Source organism: Malaclemys terrapin, chromosome 17 (genome assembly GCF_027887155.1).
Source record: "Malaclemys terrapin pileata isolate rMalTer1 chromosome 17, rMalTer1.hap1, whole genome shotgun sequence".
Classification (NCBI taxonomy): Eukaryota; Metazoa; Chordata; order Testudines; family Emydidae; genus Malaclemys; species Malaclemys terrapin.
Genome location: NC_071521.1, coordinates 11686555 through 11705422, shown reverse-complemented (window position 1 = coordinate 11705422; position 18868 = coordinate 11686555). Strand labels below are relative to the sequence as shown.

At 58.4% G+C, this 18868-nt stretch overlaps 1 protein-coding gene across 1 annotated transcript in view; it reads left to right on the top strand.

Moving 5' to 3' along the window:
- HMCN2 (hemicentin 2) overlaps positions 1-18868 on the top strand; it is a 113984-nt gene that overhangs the window by 81869 nt on the left and 13247 nt on the right. Inside the window, exons 58-85 of the mRNA XM_054007963.1 lie at positions 918-1079; positions 1654-1767; positions 2611-2813; positions 2906-2987; positions 4133-4264; positions 5147-5290; positions 5449-5608; positions 6403-6527; positions 6631-6814; positions 7194-7291; positions 7997-8275; positions 8620-8810; positions 8898-8979; positions 9715-9851; positions 10265-10406; positions 11700-11847; positions 12361-12488; positions 12799-12955; positions 13231-13352; positions 13761-13925; positions 14027-14134; positions 14402-14536; positions 15190-15324; positions 16168-16358; positions 17079-17292; positions 17512-17658; positions 17867-18057; positions 18733-18814. Coding sequence (XP_053863938.1) covers positions 918-1079; positions 1654-1767; positions 2611-2813; positions 2906-2987; positions 4133-4264; positions 5147-5290; positions 5449-5608; positions 6403-6527; positions 6631-6814; positions 7194-7291; positions 7997-8275; positions 8620-8810; positions 8898-8979; positions 9715-9851; positions 10265-10406; positions 11700-11847; positions 12361-12488; positions 12799-12955; positions 13231-13352; positions 13761-13925; positions 14027-14134; positions 14402-14536; positions 15190-15324; positions 16168-16358; positions 17079-17292; positions 17512-17658; positions 17867-18057; positions 18733-18814 — 4158 coding nt within the window. The remainder of the gene's footprint in view (positions 1-917; positions 1080-1653; positions 1768-2610; positions 2814-2905; positions 2988-4132; positions 4265-5146; positions 5291-5448; positions 5609-6402; positions 6528-6630; positions 6815-7193; positions 7292-7996; positions 8276-8619; positions 8811-8897; positions 8980-9714; positions 9852-10264; positions 10407-11699; positions 11848-12360; positions 12489-12798; positions 12956-13230; positions 13353-13760; positions 13926-14026; positions 14135-14401; positions 14537-15189; positions 15325-16167; positions 16359-17078; positions 17293-17511; positions 17659-17866; positions 18058-18732; positions 18815-18868) is intronic.

Here is an 18868-nt window from a genome sequence, read left to right as displayed (position 1 = left end):
GTCCTCAGGGAACCCGTTGAACATGTGGTGCTGCAACTGTAGGTTTTGCTGGTGTGGTTTTTGCAGGCAGGCTTTGCCCCTTCTGCTTTTTGAACTCTTGTTCCGTATAGTGCCCGATGGGCTATGAGCCTTGGGGGCCAGGGGTTGTTTCGTTTCATAAGGTCTGTCTACATGGGGCGTGAATGCGGCTTGTGTAGACACACGTGAGTTGCCTTTGATCTAGCTAGCTCAGGTACCAGAGCAGTGAAACTGAAGCAGCTCATTCTTCAGCACAGACTAGCCTGCAAGTCATTACCTAGGGTCCCAGGTGGGTTTGTACAGCAGGTGCTGAAGCGAACACGGCCGCAGCCCCAGTGCTAAAGCTAGCTCAGATATATCTACGCAAGCTGCAATCCCCCCACAGTGTAGACCTACCCCTAGCCTGCGTGTGCGCAGCCCCTAACACGCTGAGCCTGACCTGGGTGGAACCTCTAGGCACTAGGGTAATAACAATGGCTTCCCTCCATTCAGAATGCAGTTCTGTGCTTGCTTTTCTCCCCGGACCCTGCATCTTCCAAGTTGTGCCACTTTCCAAGCAGTTCCCTTAACCCGTGTCTGAGACTGAGGATAAAGTCAGCACGTAGCGTTTGTATTTCACACTGGCTCCCTCCTCCTTGGGCAGCTTTTTACTCTTATGTTCGTGGTCCGGTAGCCTGCTGTTTACACTGAGTGCAGTGTCCAGACAGGGCTCCCGTCTCTCTGGCCTTCCACACTCTGCTACCTCCAGGGCTGCTGTTTAATATGCCCAAGCTCCAATCCTTTCTCCGCTCTAGCTCTTTTTGCTGTATCTGTGGTGCTGGTTAGCACGCGGCGTGGACAGCACCCGGATAAATGGGGGGAGATTTCTAATCAACACCTTTTGATTTTGGGAGGAGCAGTTCCACCCAGGATAGCGGGAGCAAACCCCGAAAGCATCACTGCTGTCGTCGATAGCAGCCTCTCCCTGACCTGCCATGTCCAATCACATCCTGCTGCCAAGATCACATGGTACAAGGATGGCCAAACCCTGCCGCTCAGCGAGGAGGTTCTCCTCATCCCAGGTGCGTATGGCTGTGCAGGTGAAAACCCAGACTGGTTAATAAGCCAGTGACTCTCCTACCAGAGCCGGCTGGCTGCTTCCTGGTGGCAGGTTACATTTCTTATAGGGCCAGTAACACACTTAATAAACTGATCCCTAATACAGAAAGTGTAAGGTTGGAATGTTCAAAGGAGTCTCAGGGGTTTAGGCACCAACTCCTATTGAGATGAATCCCATAGGTTGTTTTGAGAATCCCAGCCTGGAGTTGCCAGAGTGGATGATCCCCTCTGTGACGCTCTCCGATGGATGAGGCTGGAAAAGTTCTCTCATCACTTCCTGTAATCAACATGGAAAAGTAAACCTGACCTGCTGTTATGATGGATTGGAGGCTGTATCCTGCAACCTCTCTGTGCCTGGGTCTCCCACTGAGCTCAGTAGCAGTTCTGCTTGACGGGGCCATGAGAGAGATTTGTATGACTATCCAGATGCAGAGTGGGGAGCGGGCTGGCGGGTGGATGTGGCCAGGTGCTAACTTGGAGCCATGTGGACGGAGCCAGGCAATGAGCCCCAACCTGCCTGGCCTTTCCTTGTTCCAGGTTCTCAGATCCTACAGATCCCTCGAGTGCGGATTTCCACTGGGGGGAAGTACACGTGTGTGGCGCTGAATGCAGCCGGCAGAGATGAGAAGCTCTTTCTTCTCCGTGTTTATGGTGAGCAAAGGCCTCTGAGCCTGGTCTGCCTCGTGCGCTGTGGGCCAACATCATCCCCCCTCAGCCCTTCTGGTTCCATCAGCTCAATACGACCGAAGCTGCAATTTAGCAGCAGAGCACGCGATGCCACACATGAGCCTTCAGCTCCCACCCCGGATCCTGTGGAGACCCATCTGTCTGTGCTTGAGGCAGGCCAGCTCTGTTCTAGCAGTAGCCTCTGTGCTGGTGCAGCTGCTGGACAGCACCTTCCCTATCCAACACCGGGTAAAATAATAACTATTGTACCAGGTGCCAGCCTGGCCAGGCATTCACAAACTACTATGATTGCACACAGCTACCGCTAGTACCTAGTTTGGAAACTTGGTGCTTTGGCAGCTGCCCCCCAAGGCCAGGATCTCTAAAAGCAAGTGTGCTTTGGGAGTTATACCTATGCTTGAAAGAAGGCTGTATCCCTATGGGCCAGATTTTCACAGGGCTTGCTTAGTTGCCCTGGCAACATTTGTGCATGCTACAGCCTGCAAGGGGTTAAGTGCACCATTTGCACTTGCATGCATTTGTGCAGCTGTAGCGTGCATCTGACCTCCTTTGGAAAGTTGGCCCTGTCCATGTGTTTCATGAATAGCCTCTGTGTGGTGTTGGGGGGGCATGCACTCATGGAAGTGTATGTCCTAAATATGCCTGCGTGGGGAGGGTGTGGTATCTTTACATCAGCGGTGGTGAGGCTAGCTCCCGAGAGGTCTTTGGATTTCTCTGTGGGCAGGCTGTTCCCCTCTGTAGGGAATATATTGCCCCATCATCCATCAATACTAGAGGCTCTTCTCTCTCTCTCTCTCTCTGGTAAAGTTCCCCCCACCATCACGCAGCCCCCTGGAGGCCAGCAGGCGGCCGTGATGGTGCGTGCCGGAGAGACTGCTGTTTTGCAATGTGAGGCTGATGCTCTGCCGGAGCCGGTGGTAACCTGGTACAAGAACGGGCACCAGCTGGCACTAGGGAATGGTGCTCGGACCCTGCTGAGAGGGCAGAGGCTGGAGATTGACAACGCCCAGGTAAGGTTAGGTTGTACCTAGGGAAACCGTTCCACCTGTTCAGCCTGCCATGGCCTGTGTGCGAGAGTCCGACGACTCCCTCCTTCTCGCAGGTGTCGGATAAAGGGCTCTACAGCTGCAAAGCCACCAATGTGGCAGGGGAGGCAGAACAAACCTTCACGCTCACCGTCCGAGGTAAGAGAAGAGGGTTTAAACCACGTGCCTCCATCCGTTCTTTCCAGATTCTGCCCTGTGTGGATTCCACTGGCACAAACGAAAAGGTACCTTGTTTGCATTAACACAGTCCTCTCTGAAATGGGACTATGCTAATGCAAACTAGGTACCTTTTCATTTGCCCAGCAGCGTCCACACGGGGCAGTTAGAACGTAACGTTTTGGTGCACTCTGCACTTCACACCCCTGTAGTCCACATTGTGGTACAGTGTGGACATAGCCTTCATCTCCCATGATGCACCACCTCCACTCACCAAGAGGGGAGACCACGGGAGACGTAATTCAACCAGAGAGCCTGGCTTACGGGGGAGACGGGAAGCAGGAGGCAGTGCGGTGGCCATCCAGTTCCGATTTTGATTTGTTCTCTGAATCGCAAAGTTTTTTCCAGAGGAAGAATCCCTATTTTTGTTCTAGTTCGATGCTAGGTCAGTGCTGCAGGGCTGTGACCATGAACGTGGTTAGTGCTGGGGAGAGGACTCACTGGGGCAGATGGGCCCCTGGGCTCCGCAATCCAGAACTCGATTTCAAACTCCACTTCTAAAACTTGAGGGCTCTCAGCTCTGGGGTTTTATCATCAGAGGCCGGGCAGCTGGGAAATGCAGGTCAGGGCTGAATGTGAGCGCAGTCCCCAGGGATGATGATGATGGTAACAGCCCCTCACAGAGCCCAGGGGGGACTTGGGGCCAGTGTGCAGCTCCAGACACTCCTCTCTCACTTGACACCCACTGAAGATGGGAGTCACTTTTTATTTTAGTGTTTTGTGCTGTGCCTGCAGGTACAGCCCCTGCAAGAGGAGTGCTGAGTAGGGAAGCAGCACATATGAGACCTGGGTTCTGTTCCTAGCTCTGCTGCCTTGAGCAGGCTGCTGCCTGACGGTGTGCCTCAGTTTCCCCACCTGTACAATGGGGACAATGGCACTCCCCCTGGCTTTGGGAACTCTGGGTGAAAGCGCTGAGTGGTGTTTACTGTTTGTCTGAGCTAGGGGGAGGGCTGCTCCATGGCTGTGCTTTATGAATGTGATCTCAGCAAATGCAGAGGGGTTCTGGTGTCCCTCAACCCCAGTGGCAGTGACTGAGCCTCCCCGTGCATTCTGCTTCTCTCCCAAAGCCCCCCCGACCATCGAGAACCCACACCAGGAGACGGTCTACGGAGCTGTGGGGAGTCTCCTCATTCTGACCTGCGAGGCGGTCGGTGTTCCCCCTCCTGCCATCACCTGGCTGAAAGATGGGGCCCTGCTTGGTAAGGAGGCCACATCACCGCATCCGCTGGCTTGACGGGCTGCTGGGATAGCAGGGCTGGGCGTTAGCTGACCGTAGTGTGCACAGCTAGCGCTTCTAGCAGGGCGGGGTGGTCTCTGGGTTTAGAGTACAGGACTGTGGATGCAGACTTCTGAGTTCTGTCCCCGGTTCTGATGCCAACTAGCTTTGTGAGCTGAACCGCTCTGTGCCTCAGTTTACCTTCCTCTATAGTGGGGAATGAACCTGGCTCATTCATGTGTGTGAAGTGCTTTGAGATCTAAGACAGTGACAGAAGTACATATTATAATTTGTGAAATAAACACTGGGGGGGGTATGCGGGGCAATCTTCGGGCATGTTCATGGTCTTGTGTGCTTTTCATGGACTCTTGTAAAGCCTTGGGGGCCTATTTATGGAGCCAAAATCATGTGAAGTCTGGTTCCCTTGTGGTGTTTCAGTTCTGGGATAGTGGAAATCACCGACCGACATGTTGTTTAGGTCCCTGCAGAATTAAAGTCTCCAGATAATATAAATGCAAGTACCAGGCTATCTGGCTTTATTTGGGTTTACCCCAATCCTACTGTGTTTGACTTGAACCGGAGCCTGATCTTGATTTTGTGTGGTGAAGTTGTCGTGACCCAGCGTTTCAGGCCCGTAAGCAGAAAGTCCCCAGCGCTGTGTAGGGCAGTGCTGCTGAGTCACCCCAGGATGCGCGAGAGGAGGATGGGGTCCCAAGGTCCCGCTGGGGGGAATTCCAGTGGGAAATGTGGGAAGCCTCCTTTGCAGAGGTGGGTTGAGGACGAGCAGGCCCGAGGGAACCTCCGCAGAGGAGAAGCCGAGTTCTCTGGACTTGTTTTGGAACTATGCGCTCTCTTTCCCCCTCAGAGAGCAGTGTGGAGCAGGGAGTGGTGTCCCGAGGCGGGCAGCTGCAGATCAGCCGCTTGCAGCCTTTCCACGTGGGCCGATACACCTGCCTGGCACAAAGCCTTGAAGCAGAGGCACGCAAAGACTTCGTCGTCTCGGTGCAAGGTAGGCCCTGTGTGGCATTGCAGCGAGCAGGCTGCCTCCGAATGGGATGGAGACAGATGGTCGTGGGAGCATTCAGGCCTCTTGAGGATGTGGTTTGGGCTATAAAGGGGTCAGGTACTTCCTCTGCTCTCCAGTCACAGTCTCCTCTCTCCACTCAGCGGTGCCCCGGATCCTGAGTGCAGGCATCCCCAGTGAGCACAGCGTCCTGGAGGGCACCGGGGTGAAGCTGGAGTGTGAAGTGGAAGGACAGCCAGCTCCAGAAGTCACGTGGCTGAAGGATGGGAGCCCACTGGAACTGCCTGCTGCCCCTCGCCTCCGGTACGCCTCTTGCTAGGGCTCTGGTGCTGCAGTGGCGTGGCAGAGATAATATGACAGGAAATACCCTGTTGCCTCTGTATAAACCCATGGGACGCCCACATCTTGAATACTGTGTGCAGATCTGGTTGCCCCAGCTCAAAAAAGATAGATTGGAATTGGAAAAGGTTCAGAAAAGGGCAGCAAAAATGATTAGGGGTATGGAACGGCTTCCATATGAGGAGAGATTAATAAGACTGGGACTTTTCAGCTTGGAAAAGAGACAAGGGGGGATATGATAGAAGTCTATAAAATCATGACTGGTGTGGAGAAAGTAAATAAGGGAGTGTTATTTACTCCTCATAACGCAAGAACTAGGGGTCACCAAATGAAATTAATAGGCAGCAGATTTAAAACAAACAATAGGAAGTATTTCTTCATACAATGCACCATCAACCTGTGGAACTCCTTGCCAGGGGATGTTGTGAAGGCCAAGACTATAACAGGGTTAAAAGGAGAACTAGCTAAGTTCATGGAGGATAGGTCCTTCAGTGGCTATTAGCCAGGATGGGCAGGGATGCTTTGCGTTGAGTGTAATGGTTGGCTTAGTGCACATAGCTCGAGTGGCTGGCTCCGGCAAGGATAACGCCTGATACTTAAGGCTCAAGGAATTAATCCTTTAGCTCTAGTGAGAGGGGCTTGTGTTTTCGGCACAGAAGGTCACAGGTTTGATACCCAGGCAAGGCCATGGTGTCTGTATGTATGTGGCCCTAGTGGGTTCCGCTGCCTTATTGAGTCTCCTCTCCCTGAGTGTGCAGGTTGTCTCCTGATGGCAGCTCCTTGCTCCTCAAGGGGCTGCGGGCGTCTGACTCAGGGGCATACACCTGCCTGGCTCAGAACAGGGCCGGAGAGGACACCAAGCTCCACGTGCTGAACGTCCTGGGTGAGTGACGCATGCCGGGTGGCACTGGGCACAGATGGGGTTAGCTGCTGGGCGGGGGCAAAGATTAACCCCCTCAATGGCAACCCTTTCTCCTCCCCCTCAGTTCCCCCTACTATCGAGCAAGGGGCCAACGACTCTGAGGTCATCAGCAGCGCCCCCTTGGGGTTGGTTACCATGGAGTGCCAAGCACGGGGCTCCCCTCCCTTACAGATCAGCTGGCTGAGGGACGGACTGCCCCTCCCTCTCTCCCACCGGGTGAGGCTGCTTTATGCAGGACGTACCCTCAGGTAAGAGGAGGTTTCCGGGTGCTTTCCAAAATCCTCCCCTTGTCCTCATGCACTGTTGTGCCTGGCACCTGCCTGGCTGCCACCGCCCACTCCAGAGGTGGCTGCATTTCAGTGGAGTGTTGAACGTCCAGGGGCCTGATTTTCAGAGGTGCTGAGCACCCACCAGTCCCATTGGAGATACAGCAGAAGCTGCAAGTTCAGCCCGCTGCCTCTCCAGCTGGGTGCTTTGGAAACACGGCCATACGCCATGTGGTGTACACTCAGCTGTCCCGTGATGGTGGCACTGCAAGGAGGGGGGAGCAGAAGCCACAAGCTGGCCTTCGTGTGCTCTGAATTGATTCTTTATCATCTTACCCCACTCCCCACCCCTGGGAGTTAGGATCTCTCCGGTGCAGGACTCGGATACTGGCATCTACACCTGCGTTGCGTCCAGCCGGGCAGGAGTAGCAGAGCGAAGCTTCATCCTGCAGATTCAGGGTAGGAGGGGAATGTCACCTGTGTGACCGAGGGGTCCGCTGAGGAGGGCAGAGCCTGGAGTGTGGGGGGAAAGGGGCCACTGGGGCTGAGATAAGAAGAAAGCATGGAGAGAGAGGGGTTGGAGAAATGGGGGGGAGGAGGGGTGTATGGGAGAAAGGGGCTGGGAAGTGGGGGGGAGGAGAAACTGGCTAAATGCAGATTTGGGGGATGGGGTCACTGGCTAGTTGGCTGGAGGGGATCGCTGGTGAAGAAATGAGCCGGGGCAATGCAGGGTGTGATGGGGAATCACCGTGACACTGATCATGGAGGGAGAGATTGAAGGAGTGATGGCCGGAGAGCTGGCTGGAGACGAGGGGCCCCATCTGTTACTGTCCAGAGGATGGAGGAGTGGCAGGATGGACAGCAGGAGCAGACCCAAGCCAGGCTACCAGTGGCCAGTGTGTCAGAGGCTGTGTGAGGGTGTCTCAGCTAGCTGTGAATGGTGCTTTGCAGAGTCACCTTCTCTTCTGCTCCCTTGGGCAGCCTGTTTCCACTGTAGGCCCCTGACCCAGGCGTCCACATCCTAGGGTTGGCTCCTGAGACGCGCCTCTCAGGAGACAGAAGGTGCAGCCTGGAGTGAGGGGAACAAAGGTGCGATCTGAAAATGACAGGCGAGGCCTCCTCTGGCCCCGGTAACAGACGCCTGCTGCTTCTGCCTCCCCCCAGTGCCTCCAGCCCTAGAGCCCTCAGGGAGCAGCGTGGCCATGACCGCAATGACCGACTCTGCCGTGACCTTCACCTGTGCAGCCAGCGGGTCGCCGCTGCCCACTCTGACCTGGCTGAAGGATGGCGAGCCCCTGATTCTGCAAAACAACCTGGTGCCCAATGGCCCAGGCACAAGGCTGTACCTGGAGTCGGTGCAGCCGGCCGATTCGGGCGTTTACTCCTGTGTGGCTGGGAACAAGGCCGGGGAAGTGAGCAAACACTTCCACCTCTCCGTCGTGGGTACGTGCCTGGGAGGCCTCTCTGCAATCTGTCGGCAGGGAGGCTGGAAGGGGGCGAGGGTGGGGGGCAGCAGGAGGAATGGGTGAGGGGCAAGCAGGCTGGGCTGATAAGGCTGAGCTGGGGGGCATGAGGAGGGGGATGGGCAGTGCCCAGTCTGGTCTCTTGGAAGCCCGATGCCCAATTCAGCTCTCTACGTTTCTGGGCGCTAAGGGCCAGGGGCATCGCTTTGCACTAGCAAATCTCCGCGCTCAGCCCCAAGGAGGACCTTCCCCCTCTGCCCGCCTGCCCTCCCAGGCCCTTGTCCAGAGGATGGGCGGTGAAATCAGCCCTGCCGTGCCTTGCAGAGCCCCCGCGCATTGAGGATTTGGCCCAGCCCATGGAGGTGGCCGCCGCCATTGGGGCTCCCTTAGAATTGCTGTGCACCGCAGCTGGAGTCCCCGCCCCCAGCGTCACCTGGGAGAAGGACGGCCAGCTGCTGGCCAGGCCCGGGATCGTGGCCAGGAACGGGAGCTCCCTGCGGATAGAGAGCGTGCAGGTGGGGACTTCTCCCCCTCCCTCCCCCTTCCCTTCCTCCCACCCTGAGTTTTCACCTGAGCTTCCCCTCCCTTCTGGCCTTTCTCAGGCGGACGATGCCGGCTTGTACACCTGCCTGGCTGCCAGTCCTGCTGGGGAGGATGGCAAGAGCTTCTGGGTCAAGACACAAGGTACCATTGCACAGCAGGGTGCCTGTGGCTAGAACGCAGGCCGGTCGCATAGCGGCAGCAGCCAGCCTCGCGTCTGCGCTGCCGTCAGAAGTGACTCCTGCCCCCTGGGAGGGACGGGGGGTGTAGGACAGAGCTGGCCACATCAGCCTCTAGCAATGGTGGGTGGGTGAGCTCACCCTGCTGGCTTCCCTTTGCCCAGGGAAGGGAACGGATGGTGCCCCCGGAGGGAATGCGCCACAGGGAATGGGTTGGGTTGAATGGCATGAAATGCAGGGTTGATATCAATCTCCACCATGCAGCAGCCTTGGTGGGTACCGGTCCAGTGCCACTGGAAAGCAGCTGTGTGCAGGCAGGACCTGCGAGTGGGGACATGGGCCTAGACATCTCCTGTAACTGGGGTGTTGGGGGATGTCCTGCACTCTCCCCTGGTGGGAGCCTTTCAGGATTGTAGCTGGGCCCGCAGGTCCTGGCCCTGTCATATGCCCACCCTTCTGGACCAGCGAGGTGGAAGGGAGAAGGGGGATGTAAGTGCCTTCCCTGTGAGCCTGGGGCTGGGTGACAGCAAGCAGGGTTAGCGCAAAGCAGAGCAGCGAGGGCTGGGGCATTTCTCGGGCATTGGCTGGTCGGTGGGAGTTACCGTTTGGGGATGGCGCCCTCTCTCCGGTGCTCCCAGCTGCTCCTGGGCGCGATTCCCCTTCAGCACATGCCTGACCCACTTGGTTTGGATCCCTTCAGCGCCTGCGAACATTCAGGACTCCAGTGAGACGCGCTCTGTCACCGCGCTGGCCGGCGGGCAGCTCTCCCTGGAGTGCCCTGCGGACACTCACCCGCCGTCCCGCATCGAGTGGCACCGAGGGGGATCCCTGCTGCAGGTGTGTAGCTGGGGTGTCCGCCACTGCTGAACGTACCAGGCTGGGCGTGCATGGAAAGGGGGTTGGAGGGAGGGGCTTGCGTCTCAGTGAGGTGGCGCTGACTCCCCAGACCATGTCAGGGCCCGAGAGATCCCCTCCCACTCTCTGTGGCTCAGCCAATGCACTAGGTGGCTTCCCGTCACTGCATGGCAGGGGACTGGAGCCCCTGCCTTGGGGATCCCTCCCCGGTCTGTGGGTCCCTTTGATCAGCCACCCCCGGCACGGCTCAGCTCTGGCCGCTCGGCACTGTGGATGCTGCCTCTGGGATACTGAAGCAAGGCCACCGGACTCATTGCACGTGAAGCCTGCAGTTGGATGCGCATTGAGGTCTGGGCGGCGCTGCTGACGGGGTGTTTGTCTCCGGGTGCTGGCAGGAGGATGCCCACGTGCGGTTTCTGGCCCAGGGGCGTTTCCTTCAGATCCAGGACTTGGGAGTGCCTGACGGCGGAGAATACAGCTGCACGGCGAGCAACGCGCTGGGGAGAACCAGCCTGAACTTCCACGTGGAGATCCAGAGTGAGCAGAGCTCGGGAGCCGCTGGGGAGGTGTGAGTCCCCGGCTCAGATCCTCCGGCACCCTCAGTTGCTGGGGCTCCCCTGCGGTCAGCAGAGCTGGGTTGACTCAGACGCTCTGGCCCTCACTTCCCTTCCCGGAGTTGGGTTGGTGGGATGTGCCGTGTGATGGGATCCATTTATCAATGAGCCATCACCCCATAAACAAAGGGGTGGGCGGGCTCTTGGGAGTCCCTCCATTCACACATCTCATTGCATCGGCTTTGTTAATTGGTAGGAACCAATCCCTGTGCAGCATGTTCTGTCCACGTGCTGTCTGCCTTCGACCTCCTCGTTACCTCATCTTTCCATTCCCAACTTACCTTGTCCATTGTTGTTATCTTGTTCTTGTCAATGGTTCCCCGGATGTTCCCGCCCCAGGCCTTGGCCAGCTCAGAGAGTCCGTCTCTTCGCTCACTGGCCCATTTCCCTATCTTCGTTAGCACTAATATTCTCATTTCAGCCTGCTCATCTCTGCGCCTCCCTAATCCTGTCTTCCAAGAAAGGAGGCTTCCCCCGGGGTTCATTACTCATCTCAAGCCAGGCCTATGTAGGAGTGAGTGAAAGAGGGAGGGGTTTCAGACCTCCCCCATCCCCAAAACATTGGGACCCCTCCAAACTTCTTCCTATCCTGCTACAGCAGCAGGCTCACAGGAGCAGAAGGGGGCTGTGTGCTGCCCCTGGACGGGGGTTGCTCAAGGGCAGAGCAGCTAAGCCAGGGATCTCAAACTCAAATCACCACGAGAGCCACATGAGGGCTAGTACATTGGCCCGAGGGCCACATCACTGACACCTTTTCATATAAAGATACAAAAGCCCCGCCCCTGGCCCCGCCCCCACTCCACCCCTTCCATGAGGCCCTGCCCCGCCTCTTCCCACCCCTTCCCCGCCCCCATTCCAACCCCTTCCCCAAATCCCTGCCCCGACCCCGCCTCTTCTCTGCCTCCTCCCCTGAGCGCACAGCTCCCCACTCCTCCCCCCTCCCTCCTGGAAAGCGCTAACAGCTGTTTGGTGGCGGGAAGCGCCTGGAGTAGGCAGAGGAGCGGGGACGCGGCGCACTGGCGGGGAGAGAGGGTGGTGGGTGAGGGGAGCTTGGTGGCCGTAGGAAATAACTCCGGGGGGGGTGGGGAGTTTGGTGGCCGCAGGAAATAACTCCACGTGTTTGAGACTCCTGAGCTAAGCACAAACTCCCCAATTTCTCTTATTGTTTTTTCCCAATGCCTCGTACCCCTCCTCCCCCGTGATTTTTTGGTTGCAGTTGCCCCTGTGATAAAGCCGGGCCCCTTGGCTGTGAGCGCCACTGTGAACGCGTCAGCTCTGCTGCCCTGCGAGTCGGAGGGGCAGCCCATGCCCCAGCGCACGTGGAGGAAGGATGGCCGGCTCCTGCTGCCTGCTGGGAACCCCAGGTAGGCGAGCCCAGGGCCGTTCTGCAGCCGTGCTCGCCCATCTGTTTGAAACTGGCTGTGGGAAAGCAGCTGCTTCCCATCAGTTTTGTCCCTGGAGCCTCAGCACAGCCCAGTGAGCTCAGGTTTATAACCGGGCTGCTACATGGGCCAGGCCCCTTGCTAACAGTGAGGAACAGAGCCTCGCAGGCACCCACGTGAGACAGGGGCGTTTGTTACCCCCACTGTACGGCTGGGGAAGCCGCGGCAAGGGGAGATGAGGCGACTTGCCCAAGGTCCCATGGCAGATCATGGCCAAGTTGTGAACAGAGCCCGGGCGCCCTGACTCCTAGCCCTGTGCTTGGACCACTCCTCTGTGCTGGTGGCCACCTCCGGGCCTGCCTTACGATGTCTCTGGTCTGCTGGCAAGGGTTCTCCTCTCCCTCAGCGGCTGTTTTCCTATTTGCTGCTTTCTGTCAATGAGGCATTAAACCAAACCGGCTGGTGGCCTGATGGACTCACCATCCCTCCCCTCAGGTTGGAGCTCCTGTCAGATGGCTCCCTGAGAATAAACCCAGTTCAGGTCCAGGACATGGGACATTACCTCTGCATGGCATCTAATCCTGCTGGGTCTGACCGACGAGGCCTGGACCTCCGAGTCCTAGGTAAGGGGAGCGTGAGAAGGGAAGGGACTGACCTGGGAATGAGGCAGGCCCCTAGGAGCCCGGCATACAGGGTTCACATCCAGCCACCCTGCATGGATCTCAGACAGCCTCTGCTCTGGATACCACCATCTCCTTTTTCCTATACGTGCCGGCGTCCCCTCTCCTTTGTTCCAAGGAGTCCTTCTGCCTCCTGCTGGACTGGCCCAAGCCAATGTGCTCCCCCCTCATTAATGCCGCCTCCCTCCAGCAACGCCTCTAGCTGGTTGGAATCCGCTCCTGAACTAATCATGTCTGTCTCCGCTTCTCGCAGTCCTTCCTGCCATTGCTCCGGGGCCCTCCAACCTGACCCTGACGGCCCACAGCCCGGCCTCGCTCGCTTGCGAAGCTACTGGCCTCCCCAAACCCCACGTGACCTGGAAGAAAAACGGGCACCTCCTGAACGTGGACCTTCCGCAGAGCCCATACAGGTACCGGCTCTGTCCTTGCCATGCATACCGCAGGTGGGATGGGCTGCTCGGGGAACTGTGCAGCTGCCTTTTGTAGAGCGAGTCAGGTCCGGTGGCCGGTTCTGCTGCCATTTGGTTCACTTGCTGTGCTGCTCCACACTGTACACAGCTGGCCCTGGCCCTCTCTGTCTTGGGGGCCGCTGCGATCAGGTGCTGGGGGCCATTGCTGACCTTAGTGGGGCAGGATCTGGTCCTCCGTTCGTGACGCCCCCTCACCCATGCACTCTGTGTCCCAGGTTACTGTCCTCTGGCTCCTTGCTGATTGCCAGCGCCAGCCTCCAGGACACGGCGCAGTTTGAGTGCATCGTAACGAACCCTGCAGGAGAGGCGCGCAGGGTCTTTGCAGTCGCCGTGCGTGGTGAGTGGCTCTCGGGCATGCAGTGGTCTCACCTTGGGACGGGCTTGCTGAGCTCTTTCCATTTCCCGGAGTGCCAATAGCTGCCTGAGCTCCAGCCAGTGCTTTTCCTGCACTGCCGCGCCGGCTGGAGCCCCAGTTACAGCAAACGCTGAGCCGTGTTCTCTGGGCGAGCAGCCTGTGGACTCCACTGGCGTGGGGAGTGCCTGCAGGCGCCTTGGTTCTGTAGCTCAGCCTGCAGCAGCTCATGCTTTCAGCTCTGGAGGTCCCCGGTTCGGTCCCTGGTGGGTCGGCCAAGATGGCGGCTGTCACACATGCTTCCCGGAGCCTCGGCTCCATGCCCAGAGGGGAGAGTCTGGCTCCCGCACTTCGCTGCACAGCCCCGCTCACCTTGACTCTCGCCGTTTGCAGTCCCTCCCACGATTGCCGACGACCACACCGACTTCACAGCCACCAGGATGTCCCCAGTGGTTCTGACCTGCTACGCCTCTGGGGTGCCGGCACCAGCTGTGTCCTGGAGCAAAGATGGAGCCCAGCTGGGAAACAGAGGCAGTGGCTATCGCGTCTCGCCGACAGGTATCAGCAGCACCATCCTGTACATGGGTGTGTCAGCGGGGGGGGCAGCACGCTCACCACCCAAGAGGGGGCACTATTCACTTCCCCCCCTGTGTTCCCAGGTGCTTTGGAGATCAGCCGTGCTCTGCCGATTCACACCGGGCGCTACACCTGCACGGCAAGGAACGCCGCTGGCGTGGCACACAAGCATCTCCTCCTGACAGTTCAAGGTACCCGGAGCTGCCAAAGCCACTTCAGGCTGGGGGAAGGAGGCGAGCCCCAGCCCCAGAGAGGGAGGTGGGAGGGGGAGAGGCCTGCGAGAGAGCGCACCATCTGTCGGGACCGTGAACGGGCATTAGGGAGTAGCCTGGCTTCCTGGACCTCTCCAGGTTCTGGGAGGCTGGGTGCTGACCATAGAGCCCTGGAGCCTGGGAAAGCAGCCAGGTTGTACTCTGTGAAGGAGCCGGCTCAGGCACTGTTCCCCCTCTTGGTTGCAGAGGCCCCGGTGGTGAAGCCCCTGCCTAGCATGGTGCAGGTGCGGGTCAATGCTGGTGTGATCTTGCCCTGCGAGGCGTCTGGGATCCCCCGCCCGGTGGTCACGTGGCAGAAAGAAGGGATGAGTATCCCAGCAGGTGAGCTGGGGTGCAGCTAAACCAGAGCCCAGAACTGCCCCGCCGGTCCATGGCTTCACCACAGCAAAGCCCCTGGGAGGGGTTGGTGATGCTACTGGAACTTAGCACCCCGAGCGCTGCTGGGGGTGGCAGTGGCTTGGGCGAAAAACTATCTGAGGATCTTCCAAATCCCCCATCCCCTCCTGCCCTAGATCCCCAGTTCTCACGGAACCTCTCCTGGCTGCAGCGCCGGGAGGCACAATGCTTGGTAGCTCTGTGCACCCCAGCACAGTGTCAGAGGGCACCAGGGGGCACCGTCAGTCAGTTCAGCGGGAAACCAGGACAGCTGGTGATCCTGAAATACCCCTTGGCACCTGTAAGGAGACATTAACCTGGGTGTTCTTGCTAAACGCAACCTAGAGTCATTCCTCTCTGCCTCCACCTGCTGTTTCGGAGGCTCCGGTGGGTTCTTCACTTCCTGAGCTAAGCCGTTGTGTGCTACCTCGGAGGAGGCTGCATGTGATGTGTGGAGGAAGCGGTCCCTGTGTATAGTCTGTCAGTGAGTCACTAATGTGCTTGGGCCGGGGTGGTCTGGCCAGTGGCCGGCCTTCCTGCTCTTGCTCTTCATTTCTGCCACATCCCTTTTCTCTCTGATCTTTGTTTCCTGGTGGCAGGAGCCGGTTTCAAGGTGCTCCCCAATGGGCATCTGCATCTGTCCCGGGCCTCTGTGGAGGATGCTGGGGTTTACCTGTGTGTGGCTCAGAACCCCTCAGGCACAGCGCTGGGGAAAACCAGACTGATCGTGCAAGGTAGGAGCAGGAGCGGGGACCCACGCCTCAGAGCAAACCCAGAGCCGCATGTGAAACGCAGGGGGCTGGGCGTTATCCCGCAGCATGTGCTCTCCTGTTCCCCTGGGCCTTGCTGGAATGTCCTGTCTGACCTGGGGAGTGACGAGTATTTGTTACTATAACCTCCATAGGGGGCCCAGGACCCAGTGTGTTTCCCAGCTTGATGTGGGATGCAGGGGTGGGCAGCAGAGCTTGGTCACCATTCTGGTCCCCCTACCGGTGTTGGACAAGGAACACGCTCCAGCTTTACTGTGCTCGGAGAAGAGGGCAGGGCGGCTGGATTGCGCTAAGTGTCACAACGCGCTGTTACTAGAGATGGGCTGAGCCGCAGCATTTGGGAGCTGGATCCAAATTTCCCCCAAGCACCCAGGGTGTTCAGGGCTGGGTCTGAGGTAGCACAGGGGCCTGCTGGAAACGTAGAGCCTGGATCTGGGTGCAAAGCCAGGTGGTGTTTGGATCCGACGTTCTGGCTTGCGCCCTGTCCGCTCTTGTGATGCATTCGTCTCTGTGCACCATGAGGGAGAGCGGGGGGAGGCGGGAGGGGTTTGGCAGCATGCAGGGGCAGAGGGTAATGGAGCACCGTGCAGAGCAGCTAGGCTGGGGTGGGGTGGGGGTGATGTTCCAGCATCTTCATTCACCAGGGGCTGGGTTGGCATCTCACTGCAGGACACTTCTGCAAACTCAGTTGTTCAGTCAAAGCTGGATCACGCCTGGCATTCACTGGGAAGTAGCTATGGGAGGGGAACCCCGTCCACTGAAATCGGATGAGGGATCCTTTGCCTCCCATTCTCTGTTTTTTCCCAGTGCCCCCAGTCATTGAGGCCAGCCGGCCAGAGCTGTCCATCCTGGAGGGCTCCCAAGTTCTCCTGCCCTGTGCAGCTCGGGGAGTCCCTGAGCCCAGACTCACCTGGTCCAAAGACGGGGTCCCGGTGCCAGGGAGGGAGGGGAAATTCACCTTGCTGCCGTCCGGGGAGCTGATGGTGAAGGACTCCCAGGTAAGCAACCCAAGGGGACAGTGTGTTTTCTGGTTTATCTGGTGCGCATCCCATTTACTTCTCTGGGTCTGGACTAGCTGCAGGCCCATGATAGTAAAGGGAGCATCTGGAGAAGGGATCTTGGGAAGAAGTGTCCTCTCAGTGTCACCCTGGGCTGACAGACGACACGCCCAGTGGCTCTTGTACTCTCGGGCTGGGAGGGCTGCAGGAGAGGGACGGGAAGCCTGGTTCCACTTAATAGTGACTCCCACCGGCTGATTTCAGGACTTGCAGTCAATGGCCTCTGAGCGTTCTGCCCAGTCCCCTTTGGCACCAGGTGGATCTCCCTGGGGCTGCGCGTGTGTTTGGGGGGATGTTGATCACACAAGTCCTGCCAAGAGAAAAATTAACTTTGAAAACCAAGCACTGAATCAATCTGTGCACAAACACCACTCGAGGATGAGCCTAGCAGAGCTCTGCCCTGCTCCCTCTCCCTGGCATGGCCCCCACACCGAGGCAGGGAGAGCGGGAACTGGCTGGACCCCGGACGTGCCCACGTACGCCCAGGGAAATCTCAGTTGGCTGAGTACTCTCGGGATCCTGAGGAGTGCAAAGGACCCAGCTCAGAGTGGCTGGAATGGAAAAGCACTCAGAATCCTTTGGGCTCAGTTCATTTGTGGGGTGCAGCGCCTCGGCCCAGGGATGTCCCACTGACTCGCTCAAACCTTCCCCCCCTTGCAGGGTGGGGATGCCGGGACGTACACCTGCACTGCAGAAAACTCTGCTGGGAAAGCCACGCTGCAGCTCCAGCTCGCCGTCCACGTCCCTCCCTCCTTCACAGAGCAGCCAAGGGACCGGACGCTGAACAGGGGCGAGAGACTGATCCTTGGCTGCGTGGCGAAGGGGAACCCGATGCCCAGCATCACCTGGACGGTCAACAACAAACCGGTCAGAGGTGAGCGGGGCCAACTCTGCCATAGGAGCGGTGGGGGCTGGCATGGAAGGAGGGGGGTTGGATCGGGGGAGGCAGAGAAAGAAGGCGCGAGGCCCCATGTGGTGGGAGGGGTAAGAGAGCCGGTGAACTAAAGGAGAGTGACCAGGGGGCTGCACTGAAAAGGCCCCAGAGATGCTGGTGGCAGGGGGCAGACCTAGCCGTGTGGCTTCCCTTTGGCAGCGGGCATCTGGGAGCAGAGCGGGCAGAGCACCCTGCAGAGAGAGGCCGTCACCAAAGAGGACACTGGCACCTACGTCTGCGTGGCCGAGAACGGTGTGGGCAGCGTCAAGGCCATCGCGTTCGTCTATGTGAAAGGTACCTCGGCAGGTGAGGGCAGCTCGCTTGTGGAGCGCTGAGGGGAGGGGGTCTGGTCTCGGCCTGGAATAGCGCCTCTGTGGTCAGCAGACCCCCCTGCATCCACACCAGCATCACAGAGCCCAGAGCCTGGCCTGGTGTCCGAAGGCCCTGGCCGTTCCGGGAGCGCATAGCCCAGGCCGAGCAGGATTTTTGTCTCTAACCCATTCTCCTTCCCCAGAGGCTCCGGTCCTCCGTGGCGAAGTCAGCGCCTACCAGGTGGAGCCCCTCGGGGGCAACGCCCTCCTGAACTGTGAAGCCCACAGCGACCCTGCCCCAGTTATCCACTGGAATAAAAACGGGCTCCCGGTGCTGGGCAGCTCCCACCTGCGCCAGCTCCAGAACGGCTCGCTGGCCATCTACGGGACGGTGGTGAGTCACAGTCCCAGCACTGGCTCCCTGTAGACAGGGGGCTGAGGACTGCAGGGGTGTGTGAGGAGGAGCTTGGGTGTCTTCCCTTTTCTCTCTCTTCGTTTGTGCTGCCAGATTTTTTCCTTCCCTCTTTGAGTCTCATGGCCGGGTTAGATTGGAGCAGGGGCTAGCGAAAACTTGGAGTGCTCTGCATAGGGGAGACGCTGCCTGGGAACAAGCGGGGTCAGCCACAGGGGCTGGGATCTCTGGACCCGCTCACCCAGCGGAGATGTACTCGGGAAGTAACTTCTCCCTCTGAGGAACTAGGGCACCGATTTCTTCGCTGGGCCAGCCTCTTCTTTTGTCGCTGGGGGTCATGACAGGATCTAAAGAAGTTCTTCACTCTCTACCCTGACTCAGAACAGAAGCATTCTCTGTGAGGCGGGGCCGGCGGATAAGGCCCAGGTTGATCTGGCGTCTGTCACTCAAGAGGCCCTAGCTCCGGCTCTGCCATGCTCCATCTGCAGAGGCTAGGTGGGGCATTGCGTGTTGGCCACCAGTTTGTATTAAAGATGAAGGGGCTTCAGTCTGCCCGATGTTATGCTAATTAGCTGCGCCCCTTGGACTCCTGGGAAGTCGTCAGTGCAGCCCTGCCTTGAGCAAGGTAGGTGATGGATCTGCTTTCCCTCCTCCCAGAGCGACGACGCGGGGCGTTACAAGTGCGTGGCGGAGAACGAGGCGGGCACGGTGGAGAAGGTGATCACCCTCGCCCTGCGGAGTGAGTATCTGTCCGCATTGGCTGCCTCGGTAGTTTAGTCTCACAGACGGTGTC